Here is a 17,206-nt window from a genome sequence, read left to right as displayed (position 1 = left end):
CCCGAAAGCTCTGGTTGCATTTCAAGTACCTCCTTTGGTCGGGTGATATGCCAGTAATCCTCCCGGTCCTTCTTGTTTTTTTAGTGTCAGTCTTTGTCACTGAACACTTATAGTGTTTCTGCACTGATCACCTGTCAATCAAACTTCTGCAGGTGGCGCTGTTAGGATTTTAAACTATGATTTGCATAATATTGTTTCATTATGTTAAGAGAAGTCATTTGATTTAGAAAATATAATACTGTAGGTTTGTTTTCTTGACTATAAATAGATAAATGGGCAGCACTTTGGTGACAGTAATGCTGCGTTCACTCAAGTTAAGAACCTGCAAGTGTCATCTGACAACTCAGGAAGGTTGCATGATAACTGAGTTGGTTGTATAGGGGTTTAAAACAATGTGCATTGGCAAAATAACATTATATCCCTTAAATTTGGGTTTAATGACATTGAACAACAGACTTTGGTTGACATGAGGCATCAGTGTTTGTTTGGTTTTCAGGAACGTTCTTATTATTAAGTCTCAACTCAGATATATTGGAGCTTTTCCCAGTTGTAATTGTGACTTGGAAGTTGATGTGAACGCTGTTTACATGTCAGAAACTGTGGGATTACAACTGTCTCATTAGTATTCACAAACAAATGTCAAATTACGTAAAACAAAAAGTGCAAATAAATGCAGAGTGATTTGTATCTGCAACCCATCATTTGAATAAATGTAAACTGGCTTGAAAATATGCGTCAACATTCATAAATACACCTCTCATTTACAACTCGTATATCATCATTTGTAAAGAAACACAAATTTTTGTTCAAATACATAGTCATATTTTTACTCAAACATCCCCATTTGCATGGCTTACTAACATTCACAGTCCTTGTTGTATGGCGCCGTGTGAGTCACAAAAAATCCACAGATGCAGGGAAGACCAAGCGCTATCCAGTAAATGGTGGTAATGCAACATCTATGGATGACAACCACTGTTAAACTAAGCAGAAGAAGAAAAAGAAAACCAAGTTCTAGCTGCACTTTCTACACGACTCACCCGCTTTACTACATGACCCATTTAGTCAGGTTTAGGCGTAAGCAGTGAGATGGTTAGGGTTAGGGGTTGGGGGGGGTGTGTTGTGTGGTAAAGTGGGCGTGTTCGTGCAGAAAGACCCTTCTCAAGCAGTGTCACTGCTTGGATCAGAGCATGGATGTATTATAAGAGCTGGATACTGGACCGAAAATGACGCCCATTCAGTCCAGTAAGAATTGCTCAGCTGGTTTCTAGCTTACAGGTTTACTTCCACACTACTCACACCCTTGAGTTCCCGCTCAGCCCCCATGGACTTTATATTGTGATGACGTCACAGTTATTTTTAAATCCCTTTTCTCCAAGGAAAGTTTTACAAAACCTCCATGGATCAAAAACTCATAATATAAAGAGTCATAATTGAGTTTGTTTGAAGAAGAGGCAACAGATTGTGAAGGTGGGGCAGGCAGGACTAGGATGTGTCCTGATCCAAAAACCTGGAGGGACAATATCTAAAAAGAAGAGGATGATGATGGAGTCAGTTCCATCTTGGGAGGAAGCAGAAAGTTGAATTAACTAAACAGCCTGCAGACCTGAGACCACGACACCAGTCAGCTGCATGCAGCAAGTTACCTTTATTAACATTACTTTCATATACTTACAATAAGTTTTACCTTGACCAGGCTTGAGTCAGTCTACGTGGTCTGTGAAGCATTAGGACTCTAGATAGAGAGAGATGCTTTCTAGCAATGACCACACTACATACAGGGAAGTGCTACATGTGACTATTAGCCTTAAAGGGAAATTCCGCTGCAAAGCAACATTAAACTTATTTACCAGATTGAGGCATAACTAATGAGTCCTGGTGTAAAGCTGGAAGCTGGAGCATGTGCAGTAGTGTAGGACTATATCTCTGGCCTGATGATATGTACAGAGCTGGCTGTGAACTCATTTTACTCTGTAGTAAAGCATCTTTTCTTCAATTACAAGAGAGACCCAGAGTGGAACTCCCCTTTAACATTATTAACGTCATAAAAGTAATTGGATAAAGCTATTTACATGCTTAATGCATATAAATGCTTAAAATGTTTTCATTGACATGGCATCCTATGTACATGTGACATCTCAACATGGGCCACAATCTTGGGCTGGATGTGAGAGTCCATTGTCTTGGTGGGGCACCCTGAGGTGGCCTGGTCCTCTCCCCTTTTTACTACAAGACCCTCTGAGGAAGAGCAGCCCCAAATGTCTTCATCATTCACCACAGCAGCTACCCCCCAAAGAAGATAAGAAAAAACCTTAATAGGACAAAATGACGTGTGACATCTCAACATCTCACACGTCATTTTGTCCTCCTCTATTAAGGAGTTGTTCCTTATCTTCTTTGGGGGGTAAGCCAGGAGGTGTTGTTCCTTTATGGGCCTGTGAAGCTCATTGAGACACGTGATGTGATTTTGGTTTATACAAATAAATCTGACTTGACTTGACATGAGCAACTGCTGGTGAAGGTGCGGCAGGTGCTGCTTCGTTGTTGTGACAAGCTTCACACCGTTGATGTTTCTCAGGTCGTAGCTGCCGTGGTGAATGATGAAGACATTTGGGGCTGCTCTTCCTCAGAGGGTCTTGTAGTAAAAAGGGGAGAGGACCAGGCCACCTCAGGGTGCCCCACCAAGACAATGGACTCTCACATCCAGCCCAAGATTGTGGCCCATGTTGAGATGTCGCATGTACATAGGATGCCATGTCAATGGGAACATTTTAAGCATTTATATGCATTAAGCATGTAAATAGCTTTATCCAATTACTTTTATGACGTTAATAATGTTAAAGGGGAGTTCCACTCTGGGTCTCTCTTGTATTTGAAGAAAAGATGCTTTACTACAGAGTAAAATGAGCTCACAGCCAGCTCTGTACACATCTTGCTACAAGCCCCCAAAGCTCCTTCATGCGATAAGACATGATCCCAAAGGCCGACAAAAGTTTGGCTTCATTTTCAGAATGAATGATAAGCAGGTTGGTCGGTTGTAGATCTCCAAAGATAATGGAGAGCCACTGGAAAAATAAGTTAGAACTGTTGTCACAGAAATACATTTTTAGGTTAAACAGCCAACAAGGCTGCTATCTAAGCAACGTAGCCAGCTGTTGCTATGCTAATGAGACATTTAAAGACGTAACCTTTGACTCTGGGTAATTACAACGGACATTTTTCACTATTCTCTGACTTCTCTGTCGACAAAACACCTTGCATCTACGTTACCACCTTGCATCATAACGTGCTGGATCGTGAGACATTCAGTGTATTTTTAGTTTTCTTTTGTTCTGACAGTTTATTATCTGAAGATGATGGTAAATAATTACCCCTAAACAAGATCGTAACATCTGTAGACACTCGATATCTGCTCTTTTGCGACATTTGTGTGTGAACTAAAGTACCTGAAAGACGAAAGGTTTGAGCGTGAAATAAGCTGCTATCTTTCCCCCAAATGGAGGCAAGGTTGGATGTGACATGAACTGGGTGTATGAGATGAAATAAGAGGATGAAGGACTTTATTCATGTCTGCAAAACGACAGATAGAGATCAGCATCCAGCAAACTGTTCCCCAGTATTCATTCATTAACCTCATCAGCTGTTCTTCTTCTGTCTCTTCCCCTCTGCAGATTTCGTGGAGCAGAGATCACGACGACGCAGCATCGATTCGGTCGTCCGGGACGCCGGGACTGTCCAGCGGCGGACACACGTCTCACAGCGGCGACAACAGCAGCGAACAAGGTGAGTTTACCGCCGGAGCTTCTCTTCTCTACGTCCATTACCAGATGTCGGAGTATTTCCTCAGTGTGTCTACAGTAGTTCATATAAGTCTGCGTCTTGTGCAAGTTTGTGTATTTTCTGTGTGTTTTACAAATTTATATGAACTCTGTAAATGTGTGTGTGTGTGTGTGTGTGTGTGTATTCGGGATGGTGGAGGTTTTCCAACATGTTGGACCTGATGTGAGTTTGAAAATAAAGGGAGACGGTAGAGGGGAAAAGAGGGAGTGAGAGAGTGATGAAGGCCGACAGACGACGTGAACGCCAAGCAGAGCTGGAAGAAAGAGAGCTTTATGTCCCAGAGCACACACACACACACACACACACACACACACACACACACACACACACTGCTGAAACAGCCATTAACAGAGTTCATACATATAAATATATACAGTATATATACACATACATTCATATTTTAAACAGATGTACAGTAAATGCACAGAAAACACAGTTAAACAAACAAACCTGCATGTGCACAGACTCTCACAAAGTATGTTTCCATCCACATGTTTTCATGCACAATTTGTTCTTCAATTTCTGGAGTGGAAACTCCAAAAAAAATATTCCCAGAGCGTATTTACGCTTGGCTACGAAAGACTATCGATAAAGAGAATATGTGAAAAGAGTGAAGGAGGGAAGCTAATATCAGTGTGTTGTAGTCAAAGTCCTCCTCCTGCTCAAAAAAACCTGTTTCTTCTTCTTGTTCCTTCAGTTGGATGTTTGTTCTTCTTCTCTGTGCAGTTTAACTTAAATCTCAGTTTAACACGTGAACCTATGAGCAGGATTTGTGACATCACAACTAGTTTGGAGCCAATCGTGGTCCAATATTCAACTGACACAAGTGTGATGTGGAAACTTGAACACTGAGGTTGAACTTTACAGTGAATTTTTTAACATAAAGAAGAAGGAGATGGTAATTTTCAAACGAGTTCATTGAACTTTTTAATGGGAAAACTGTATCAGACATAAATCATCATTCAAAGCAGAGAACTTGTCTGGACGGGGATCTTTAATTAAAAAAGAGCAGTAAGCAAAAGCACCAGAAGAACAAAGGACACAAATTAAAATAAGTAATATAATAAGTTTCAGGTGCTCTTTTGATTATGATACTTGTCTTGTCTTCTTCAAAATATTCACATCAAAGAAAGAAAAATCTCATTCCTGTCATAAAACATTTGGAAACGTCTGCTGTCGACATCAGAACTGAAATCACACAGTGTTGAAGTCAAGAATCAACGTGACTTTCACATCTCGACGGCCGAAGAGCAAAACCTCCCATCTGAAAAATGCACTTTTTTGAGAAAACTAAAAAAAAACTTGTTTTCTTGCAGAATGTTATTTGTTAAGGATACCCAACACATAATACACTGTTTTTGGACTATATTATTATATTATGTGTTATAGATATTAATGCCTCTCAAAGTGCAGATAGGAGCTTTTGCACTTGGTGCAAGTTGGAAGAGGTTCTACAAAATGATGCTCTAAATTAAGTTAATAATTAAAATTAAATTAAAAATAAAATGAAGTTTGTTTTCAGGTATAAAGATGTAGTAAATGTAATAGTTACTACATTGTAGTATACTAGGGTCAGAATTCCTTAAATTCAGTGTATTTGCTTCCTCGTCCACTGAAAATGAATGTTCAGTGATTGTGTAACTCACTCGTGCTGCAGCTTCTCTACACACTCAGGGACTCTGAGTTGTGTTTTTGTTTGTGTGACTTTTCTTTCACAATGAAGGGCGGGATTATCTTGCAGACAGACTGAATATGAGCAGCCTTCCTCGTTCTCATCATCCAAAGTGAAATCCACCAATCAGAAAGTTCTGCAGAGAGGAGGTTTTGCGCTTTGGCCATCGATATGTTGGTATCAGTTTTTTTGGTAATATCAGAGATGCTTCTTTAGCCTCTCAGTGTCTGTGTTTGATTGACAGCTGAGCAGATAAAGACACAGAAACACAAAGTTGCACCAGATTATAAATTGAGTGCAGACAGTGTTTCTAAAAAGTGTTTTTTTTATGTTTCTATATCTAACCAAACCTTAAACTACAACATATTTACATATGTCACATATGTCATACGTCAAAGGCAGATATAGTCTATCTATCCAGGAACAGACCATCAACCGACAAGATGGAGGCAGGAAATATCACAACAGAAGCACCAATCGTAGACAAATGAATCCCAACAAATAATGTTTTTAGGTTGTACTCAAGACTCACATAACATCACATCATAAGAGACGACAGTTGATTAGGCGGCGTCAGATCTACGTGTCGTTCTGGACGTCATGGACCAACGACGTATCTTGTTGTTTAATTTGGACGACTTGTTGGACGGAGGTTGATCGTGAGAATAAAAACCTGGTGGGAGGACGTTTCTCTGTGGTTTCAGAATGCTGGTTACACACCACGCAGCTAGCTAGCTAGCTAACATTCGCACATTTTATTTGTGTTTTTTGCAAGGCCTCTCAGCACTTTTCTGCCCATTAAAGGCGCCTAACAAACACATGACTTGACTCGTGTACTTTCCCTGCAGATTTTTCAAACTGGTGACCTGCAGCCTGCCCCTGCTCTGTAACCCTCTCGGTGCCCCACCACCATCCCCCTGCCGGTTTTGGATTGTGGCACATAATGCAGCATTTCAACTAAAAACCACTAAAAGCCGCCGTTTTTTTTTTTTACTGCACTTTCTCTGCCTGTTTAATGAGGCTCATTTTCTCCTCAGTGTTTTTAACAGCGCCGGGCCAAGGTTAGGGCGACAGACCCCGGCAGCCTGCAGCAGGGAGCTCCAGGCCCAGCCCGTCCTGCTCAGAGTCAGCGGTGGACGAGGGCCTCGCTCCGCCTGAACAGAGGCAGAATTCTGCCGAGCAGCGGAGCCTGAAAAGGTGGAAATAATCATAAAAATGATGCGTAACTCCATAAACAAGCTCTCAGCCTCATTAGGCTGAACCGCGAGCTCCCTGAGGCTGATTTACACCCCGCCCCTCCACCCGCACTCTCTCGCTCCTTTAGCTCTCTGAGGAAAAAGAAGTCCAAACCCAACCTGCTAATGGTTTGTGACAACTCGGCTTCACAACAACCTGTGGACTGAAGGAGAGGAGGAGGAAGTTTGTGGGTGACGGAAAGAGAGGAGAGGGAAAACAGGGCGGTTGAGGACGACTGAGTCAAAGCTTCATTTCTGTAAATAAGAGAAGCTGCTGCGAGGTCGGACGGGCAGAAACACGATGAACAAGTGACAAAAAAAGCTCAAAACGGTCGATAACGTCCTTAAAGATTCTCATATTCGTGATCTCTGTTTCCATTCATCACTGAGGCATCTCTGAACGCTTAACAGGTTGAAAAACAAAAGACACAAAGTTCATCCTACACATGAATAAAAACACACAAATCAAGGATGCCAGCTGTTCTGAAGTCAGTTGGATCTTTATTCAAACAGTGAATCCAGCAGGAACCAAAACACAAAGAAAAAAGATGAGTTTTGAGCCTGGAATTTTGAAGATAAAATGTTATTCAGTGCATGTTTCCATCAAATACCTAAATATTAAAAAGCGTGACGAGATTACATAATTAATTGAGCAGCAGTAACTTTAACTCTTCATCTGTCGGTCTTCCTGTTGGAGGCCTGAAACGCTGATATTTTCCTCCGGCAGTGAAGGAAGCAGCAGGTATCCTGGTAAAAAAAAAGATGACATTTTTAAAATTTTTATCGCATCTTTTCATCTTTCGATGGCATCTGCAAACTTTCTTCAACTTAATTCCAACAAAACAGATAATTGTAACCATCTGCAACCACAAATCCGGTAATTTCTTGATCCGCTCTGCAAATATTTTCTCCTGCCTCAAACTGCAAAATACATTTCAGCTAAGTAATCTAAACCCCTTGCTTCTCTCATCTCACAAACATTGCCAGAATTTGTTTTGAATTTTAAAAATATTAAATCCATCATACACGATAAGATTCATGCAATGACATCAAGTCACAGACTTCAAATTGTAGAAAACGCAGCAGCCAGAATGAAAAAGACCATATTATTCCTCTTTTAATGTCCTTAAACTGGCTGCCAGTTGGTTTTAGAACTGATTTTAAGATCCTACTTATTTAGTTTTAAGCACTTTATGGCTCCAGATCACATCTCTGAGTTACTTTCTTCTACTTTCTGCAGAGAATCTCAGACTTGCATCAGAACGCCTTCTTATTTACTGACTTATTCATGGTTGTGTATTTGGTTTTAGTGTGTTCGTAGTTGGTATTTTATTCTACTAAGTGCAATATAAATAAACTTATTATTATTATCTTCTCTTTTTTTTTTTGGTTTGACAGCTTTTTTAACTCAGCCAACATTTTTGCGATACAGTCGCTTTGTTTTTTCATCAAAATTTCTGGTATTTTTTTACATTTTTTTTAATGTTTAAATGTGACATATAAAACACACGTTGATGGAAATGTACCTGCAGTGACTTTTAGAGGCACGAGTATCATTTACAACCGGAGAAAAGGTCATGAATTATTGAAACGATATGATGTCCTCTCTGATTTTAAGAGCTCCTCTGAGCAAAGCGTTCATCTTTATGATAGAAACACATTCAAAGCAGCTGCAGCTTTATGTTCAAGTTTGTATAAATACAGAAAAACTCAAATATTCTGCTGCAGGCCTGTCTGTCTGTATTCTATGATATTACATTGATTTAACCAAATCTTACATTTACAACAACTATTCCTCTATAATAATAATAATAATAACAATAATAAAGTTTATTTATATTACACATATCAAAACCAGAGATTACACCAGTATCTACTAAACCTGCCTTCTCTGTCACACTCCTCTTTGATCTGTCGTCATGTTTCATTTAATATGCAAAACGCACCTTAATAAACATGCAGAGAGAAAAGTTCACTAAAAATAGTCCCCCCCCCCACACACACACACACACACACACACAATCCTCCAGCCCTCATTCAGCTCATTCTTGGTTGCACAACATCACGACTCCCTCTCTGCTCCTCACATGCGAGATTAAGAAAAAAAAAAAAAAAAAACACACTACACTAAACAGTCGGGTCGTGCTGCCTGCCTCCTCCGTCGCTGTGCTTTTTAAGAACTGTTTGTACAAAATTTTATTAGCCGTGGTCTGTTGGAAGAGCGCTCACTGGAGAGAGAGAGAGAGAGAGAGAGAGAGAGAGAGAGGGAGTCTTTATTTTCCACCACATTTCCACTACGGACCATTTCTCCTCCGCTGGCGAAGGTGGGAGGGGTCAGATGAATAACAGCCAATCCAACGCTCTAATTAAGGTGACCTCACTGCTGAGGTCAGTCTTGGAATAAAAACACAGAGAGGGACGAGGGACTGAGAAACTGAACACAGCGTGTCCTGCTGGGAGATGGAAAAAAAATCAAGAGAACTGGAATAACACTGAAGTACGATGCCTCAAAAATGGCCAAATGTATGCGGACGGCCGAACATTGCAGCCATATGTGATTCTTTGACCATCTCATTCCAAAACTATGAGCATCAATCTGCTGCCATAACAGCCTCCACTCTCATGGTTTCAGGTTTTACACCAGATGTTTGAACCTGGCTGCAAACTGCAGGGATTTGCTCCCATTCAGCCCACAAGAGCATGAGTTCCAGCACTGATGTTGGGTGATGAGGTCTGGCTCGCAGTCGAGTCCAGTTCAGCCAAAAGGTGTTGGATGGGGTTGAGGTCAAGTTCTTCCTCACCAAAGTGGGGGAAAGCATTTCTTTATGGAGCTTTGTGCACGGTAGAAATATCATGTTGAAACAGGAAAAGAGACAAACACACTGTTGTCTAAATAATCAATGAATGCTTCATTAATGGAGCCAAACTAGCGATTATTTTCATTACCATTAATCTGTCTTTTAACAATTAATCGTTTAGCATATGGAATGTCAAAAAGAGTCCATAACCTTTATTTAAACTCAAAAAATCATTGAGGACTGACCCTCATTTACAGTTATAATAACAATAATAATAACTTTATTTGTAAAGCACCTTTCATACAAAAAAATGCAGCTCAAAGTGCTTGTTGATGTATAAAAACGATATAAAATAATGATAAAAGATACAAGATAAAAGAAAACAATCAATGAAAACAGGTGCAAACAGAAGTTAACTGGTTAGTGATCATACATTAGGGTTACTAGATTATCTATTATTTTTATATTATAAATATATAAATCCTTTTTGGCCAAACAATAAAACCCAAATATATTCAATTTACAATGATATAAAACAGAAGAAAAGCAGTAAATCCTCATATTTAACAGGCTGGAACCAATAAATTTTACATTCATTTTGTCATTTTTGCTTGAAATTATCAAAATTGTCTTTCTGACTCAATTAATCAACTTAATTGTTGCAGCTCTGGGTACAAACCATTATAACAGACTCAGACCAGATGTACACTAAAGAATGCTGACAGGGCAACACCCAGACGACAACACCCATGAACCTAAGTGACCTTTGCTATAGAGAAAGTTCTGCTGTATTCAGGAACAAAATATTTGTTGTAAACCTCAAACTTTCACTTCATCCTATTATCAGCTGCTTAGCAACAGAATTCAACGTTTTCTGATTGGATGTTTCCCACGGCGATGCTCTCTGGGACTTGTAGCCGACTCGTCTTCTGACATTATTGAGTAAACGTTCTATTTTGATTCCCATCATCCTCCATCCTTCCTGTTTCTCCTGCTGTCTCCCTCAGAAAAAAAAGGCCCATTCAGAGTGACAGTATTATGGGCTTTTATGCTGAGGATGTTATTCTGTTTATGTTCTCCAGGATGGCAAATTAACACCGAGATCTGGCCAAATGTGCAGGGGAGTTTGGCTGCGGCTTCTGAGCTAAAGTAAGCAGATGTCATTGGAAGTCCTGCTGTCCTGAGGTTTTTCAGAAAATCTCTTATTAACCACATTTGGCTTCATCATGGAGGTCAACAGGGGAGCTGGCTGAGCGAAAGTGATGTTTAAATCTCCACCAGCCAACAGCGAGCGAGCTGAAGCAGCTTGTGGTCTGGCTGCGGATCCGTTCAGTCAGAGTCAACGGTCTGATAAAGCAGATTTGTTTCCAGATGGAGGTGTAACGTTGTTGGTCTGTAGCCTCGTAGTCTGAACTCTAAAATACTTGCAGTTGGAGCTTCACTAGTCAGCCTGGTTAAAGGTTTAGTTTCCATTAAGGAATCTGCAGAAGGAAGTTTCACATTTAGTTCAGAGGATGAGTGTAAAGTCAGAGAGAGTTTGATGGATAAAAACACATTGCTGCAGGTCTCTCTGTGTTTTCTCTCTCCTCTAATTTATTGTCAAAGCAAAACACATTTTGGGTACAAGTAAAAACTCTCCTGTGTGTTCTGACAGAAAGAGAAATTAAGTTTTCACCTTGCATCATTTGGATGAATTTGACTGCTGGACCGTTTTTGTGTTTTTGTGTCGCCTTAAACTGCCTTTATAGCAACTGTACAGATGTTAGCTGTTAGCTAACTAGCAGTGAACACACTGAGTGTGTGTTTATGTTGAGCTGAGTTTGGCAACGTCAGTTTTGTTATCAGTCGACTGTTAGTCCAGTTGAACACCGAGCATGCTGTGTTCTTGACTTCTCGTGATGAAAATGTGACTTCACAACAACCTTTTGAAGAAACTTGAAACTCATCATCAGTTAGCATTTTAGCTAACTTGTAGATTTACATAGTAATGCTATATTTTATGTTGAGCTCAGCCTCTGACTGAACTCTGAACTCTGGAAACTCTTTGCTTCTTACTCCAATTTTTCACTCTGTCCTTTTTCCTGTTGTTTCTGTAGTTAGTTAGTTAATTAGTTAGTCTGTTTGTAGTCTGAGTAGTGTTGACTAATCACATTTGAGCGGGCTTTGGTTGCATGCGGGTAAACAGTCCATGAGGAGAGCATAAGAGGCTGAACGCATCGGCCATCGTCTCATGACAATTTAGCTTTTTATTAGCTTTTTAAAAATTTATCTGCATTCATATGTTAATAACTGTTTATAGAGATTAGCTGAAATGTTGTCTAGACCGTCTCGAGTTGCTAATTGGACTGTAAACAACGACCGGTGCATGGAAGAAGAAGTCTTGGCCCAGATATCTGTTATCCAAATATCTGCTGGCTACACCTGAAGCCCTGAAATATCAGCCGTTGACCCCGGAGGCTAAATCGCCATCAGACAGAGAGCCAATGGGTTCTTAGCCCACATGAACTTACAACACACCGAAATACAGTTGCAGTGGTGAAACATTTGTCAAACATAGACAAGAATAAAACGTCCTCCGCCAAACCAAACAATTACTAACACTGCAGGCATTGTTCATGTGGTTCTCCATCTACACAAAAATAAGGACCTTTTAAACTATAAAATAGGTGTAATTACCATGAATTAAATTATGTCAATCATCCCCATAAACATCAGTAAAATAATGTGATTTATGTGTGATTTGTCTTGACTGCGGTTATGGTTTTATGATGTATTATACAGTTTGTTGTATGATGGAGGACCACAGTGGAAATAAGCCATTAGGTCTGATTGTTATTTAATCCCCAGTACCGCTTTGTAGAGTTATTTTGTACCTTTTAAATTGTCGAATTAATTTAGTCAATCAATCAGTGACCCCTGAGCAGCTCCGTTGGCTTTAGAAGACTGTGAGATGTGGTTGAAAGCTCTGAAAAGCTTGTAAATGGATGTTGGAGCTTGCATGCTGTTCCTGAAGATCAAAAACAAAGTTACTCACGTAAGGAACTGTTGAAACTGGACAGATACGATGAATTTGGAAACATCAGTATGTTGCTATTATTGTCTGTAAATTACCCGAATGTTAGCGTGATTCATCTTGTTCCAGCGCTTCATGGAAGCAGCAGTTTATCACTCTTCAATCCAAGAGGCCGTGTTGTTTATGGCTGCTCTGTTACAGTAATTAACATTTCTGATTTCAAACAGATTTTCATGCAGACTGATATTTTTGGAGACTTTTGGACCTTGAATAAACTTTCTTCTTGTGTTGTTCAGGTGACTGTCTGGATAACGGCATGGCCTCGCCCAGCACCGGGGACGACGACGACCCCGACAAAGACAAACTGCACAACAAGAAGAGAGGCATCTTCCCCAAAGTGGCCACCAACATCCTGAGAGCGTGGCTCTTCCAGCACCTGACGGTGAGTCCATCAAAACGTCTTTTTATTGTTCTTTTATTTGTTTTGTTTTTAGCATTTAGCTGAAGTGGGTGGGTGTGTGTAAATCTTGAGAAAGTAGAAATTCAGTTATGTGGTATTTTCAAGTGAGCCGCACTCTTACACTCATAACTTTTAATGATATGTGGAAGTTTTCTGATCACTCGTGGGTCAAACTTATGTTTTTAAACAGGTTTGAGTTCATGGAAGTTAGTTATCTTTCCACCATTTGTAGTTTTTGAAATGTTAGTTTGGCAACGTCAGTTTTGTTATCAATCAACTGTTAGACCAGTTAAAACCAAGCGGCAACCTCCGGGGCTGTAAAATGAAGCCAAAAACTGCAGTTCCTTGAATGACCACTTGAGGCTCCAAAAGTGAGTCAATCCCCATAGACCCCCATGTTAAAATGCCCAACTTTACAGCAGAAATAAACATGTTTACAGCCTGGTACAAACAACGGTTTTGGTCTCTGTAGCTAATTTCCTCTTTCATGACAACTGTACGGGGGGTGAATTTTTTTATAACTCACCCGTTTAAATTTTATTAAGCCGTAAAGTTCTGCATAATGAAGGACATGGCTGCTTTGAGTGACAGGTCCGCCAGCCGCTAGGTGGCTTGTTTCAGCCATTCGGCCCCGCCTCTTTGCCCATTTTTGATTGGCTGGGAGTAAGGCGGCGTCACGCACTGCCAAGATGGCGACGGCCGGAGCGGCTCGCTTTGAGCTTCAAAACCGCTCTTCAGAAACCAACGGGTGACGTCACGGTAACGACGTCCATATTTTCATACATCTATGGTTGAACACCGAGCATGTTGTGTTCTTGACTTCTCGTGTTGAAAATATGACTTCACAACATCTTAGCATTTTAGCTAACTTGTAGATTTAACATAGCAGGCTTAATGCTATATTTAGCTCGCACCATGTTGAGGCTCAATGCTAACGCTTTAGCTATGTGTTGAATGACAGAAGGCTTCATATTAACACTTTATGACACACTACTGTATGCAGGGTTTGTGCAGGTCTCACTAAGTTAAATTTAAGCCATTTAATACCACATAGAATGCAATTTAATACCTGTTTCACAGTCAAAGTATGAAAGATCAATAAAAGCAATTAGCAAAGATGAGGCTGGGATTATTTACCTAGTACAATTACATTTATTTTACCACGGTTAATAAAAAGGAGGTGGTTATTGGTACAGATTTCTCTGTGTCAATAGTCTGTTTATTGCTGGTACAGAATAATTACACATTGGTATTGATTGCGTAAGATCACATGATCAAACTGGAATTGTTCCAAAATGGAGAAATGTTTATGCTTGCAGGTGATACACTAATCCTTCCCATGGTTTTGGTTAAAACAGTAAAAATGCAGTAAAAATGTCCCGTTTAACGGCACTAAAATGCCCGATGTGACGGTAATAAATGTCCGGTCAGTGGTCTCCAACAGCCTGTAGACGACTGGCACAGAATCCCGTTCCATGTTAATAGTTAGTAAATTATTGCACTGGTTCTATAGCCGGTGCCTAATAAAAAGTAATAATTGTAACTTTATAATAAAACTACAACTATATATAAAACTAAACAAAGTAAATCTATAACTAAAAACGTGTTTGCACTAAAACACAATTCACCGTAGTTTATCGTAGTTGTCAGAAGTACAGCATATGTTCGGCTCGACAGACTTCGACAGACTTTTGAAGCAACACTTGTGGTGGTTTTGGAGGATTTGAACCTGTGACCTTTCAGTTCTGTCTTGGTATTTCTGTCCACTTGTCCACCCCGCCGGCCCTCATCTACTTTAAAGTTGTGTTGACCTTCTCGACCCCGCAGCCCATCCTGTTTCCCACCTGCTCCCAACCTGGGGACATTCTCAGTATGAGAACGGTGATGACCTTTGACCTCTGCTGTTGTCCAGGTATTTCAGCTCTGGGCTGTTCAAGGCTCCTCAGAGGTGACCGACGGAAACCAGAGCTGTGACCTGGACAAACTCTTTTATATCAGTTTGTTCAAGGACTGGGCGATAATACTACTGTAATTAACCAAACAATTTCTCTTTACTACAACTACTACTCAGTGTGGAACAAGACTTACTCTTGGCAGTATCAATATTCTGGATATTGATCGTGTCATGTAGCTATTCCTCATCGTGTAAGACCGATCTTAAACCCCAAAGTAACGACTAGGATGCAGAGAAATGGCTCTGAATTGAAAGAAAACAAATAAAAAGCAAGATTTTTTTTGTAAAGAAATGCATTTTCCTTCTGTGCTTCCATGTCTCTTCTCTTCTATGTCGAGACATAACTCAGTCAAATCTGAACGCAGAGACATGATGCACATGTTTTTAGATTCAGCGTGACTTCCTGAAAATATCAAGAGTAAACCTCCATAAATCTGCTTTTAAATCAAAGAAAAAAACACAGAATCATCACATTTTATCCAGTGATAGTTGTCTGTACATCTGTGGGCAAACAGGAGCTGCTAACAGATAATTCAGCAGACTTTTAATGATGCCAACATGTAAACAAATACTGCACATGACCCACAAATAAATCACTGAATAAAATGGCAACGTTACACTTCCTGTTTACATCCCCCAAAAACATTATGGGAACTATATTTCCAAAACTGAAATACCGTGATTATCTCCACAAATGGAAGTAAGACAAGGAAAAAATAATACCAAGAACAAAAATCTGTGTAGTTTTCTGTGCATTTGGGGAGTTAAATGATATTAATAAGAGTTTACAGTCTACAGTTAAATACTTATTACACATTTTTGGTCATTTAATGCTGATTCTGATATTTTCTGTTATTCTATATCTTAAAATATGTTTAGTTTTAAGCAAAAAAAACCCTAAAATTAAACTATAAATGATTTAGTATTGTACACCAGGAATATTTGGCATTAGAGCTTTATGCGGGGGAGGGGCTAAAAATGGCAGAAAATATTATTGAAGAGTTTAATGAATAAGTGCAATGTGAAGAGAGTTTGGTTGGTAGCTAATAAAAACAGTCATGTGGATGTGGTTCTGTTTGGAGAATTGTGACCTCAGCATTTTTAAATTCCATGGCTACAGTCCTGGTTTCTCTGCTGGGCAGGGGGATTCAGGTTTTATTTAGTGACTTATTCCAAGTATAATAGTTTTGATTTGGACGGAATTAAAGATATTTTGTTGCTGGTTACCCAGGTTTAATAAAACATAAGGTGTCATGCAGCTGTAGATGTTTTTTTGTGAAGGTTTAGGTGTGTCTGGTTGGAACATACCACCACATACATGGTGTATTTTATCCATAAGGATCAAAATATAAATTAGAAAGTAAGTAAATCCACCAGGATTTATTATAATATCACTCTGTTCATCAGCATGAAAAATACGTTGATTTTCAAATAATGCTCAAACCTAAAGGGAAATATGTTTTTTTATGAGGGTGAAATTAAAACGAAATTGGCCAGTAAAAGTGGGAGGAGGACCGGCTCGAAAATCCCAGTCGTGACTGACTCATAGGTTTGACTGAGGCCAGCTGAGAACCAAACACCCCCCCGCTCCACCCACCACCACCACCACAACCTCCACCTCCACCTATTCCTCCCGTCTCCCCCTGCCCGCCTCTCCATACATGGAGAGGCTAAATCCGTCCCTGCTGCTCCACGGGGGTCGGGGTCTCTGCCAGGACTCTGAGCCGAAAAACCTGGAGGACAGCGAGTCCTGCGGCAGATGGGAGGTGAGAAGAACGATGGGAGGGGGAGGAAACACTGGTACCTGAGAGAGGAGGGAGGGAGGAGGGAGGGAGGCTTTGGCTGGTGGAGGTTAAGGTTGTGTGAAGGACAACAGTACATTTAATGCAGGATTTAGAGACAAAGTAGATAAAATAATTAAACAAAACAGAGGCGGGTTTGAGGGAAACTGATCAGACTTTATTCATCAAGTATACAAGGATTTGGTTTTGGTGAAGGTGTCAGAACAGCAAAATGAAGAAATAAAACAGCAATAAGATAGAAAAATGGGATTATTTACCTGAAGAACCAAGATAACAAAAAACTTTGTAAAAAAAACTATAAATACTTGTAGACTGTATACGATAATATACAAAAAAAAAACCTAATATACTTTATACAAATATGTTTACGGGGGAAGTAAAGGTTTATGTGATGGAGTCAGATGTACATGGTTTGCAAAAAATCAGGTAATG

At 39.9% G+C, this 17,206-nt stretch overlaps 1 protein-coding gene across 2 annotated transcripts in view; it reads left to right on the top strand.

Annotated features, from left to right (window-relative positions):
- Positions 1-17,206, top strand: part of LOC121883574 (homeobox protein Meis1-like) — a 64,623-nt gene that overhangs the window by 11,588 nt on the left and 35,829 nt on the right. For both annotated transcript variants that reach the window (XR_006092242.1, XM_042391899.1), the window contains exons 7-8: positions 3,672-3,783; positions 12,855-13,000. Coding sequence is in view for 1 of the 2 variants with exons in the window: in XM_042391899.1 (XP_042247833.1) it covers positions 3,672-3,783; positions 12,855-13,000 (258 nt within the window). In the remaining variant the exon portion in view is untranslated. The remainder of the gene's footprint in view (positions 1-3,671; positions 3,784-12,854; positions 13,001-17,206) is intronic.

The sequence above is a fragment of the Thunnus maccoyii genome, chromosome 2 (assembly GCF_910596095.1).
Source record: "Thunnus maccoyii chromosome 2, fThuMac1.1, whole genome shotgun sequence".
NCBI lineage: Eukaryota > Metazoa > Chordata > Actinopteri > Scombriformes > Scombridae > Thunnus > Thunnus maccoyii.
This window is presented reverse-complemented; position numbering and strand designations above follow the sequence as displayed.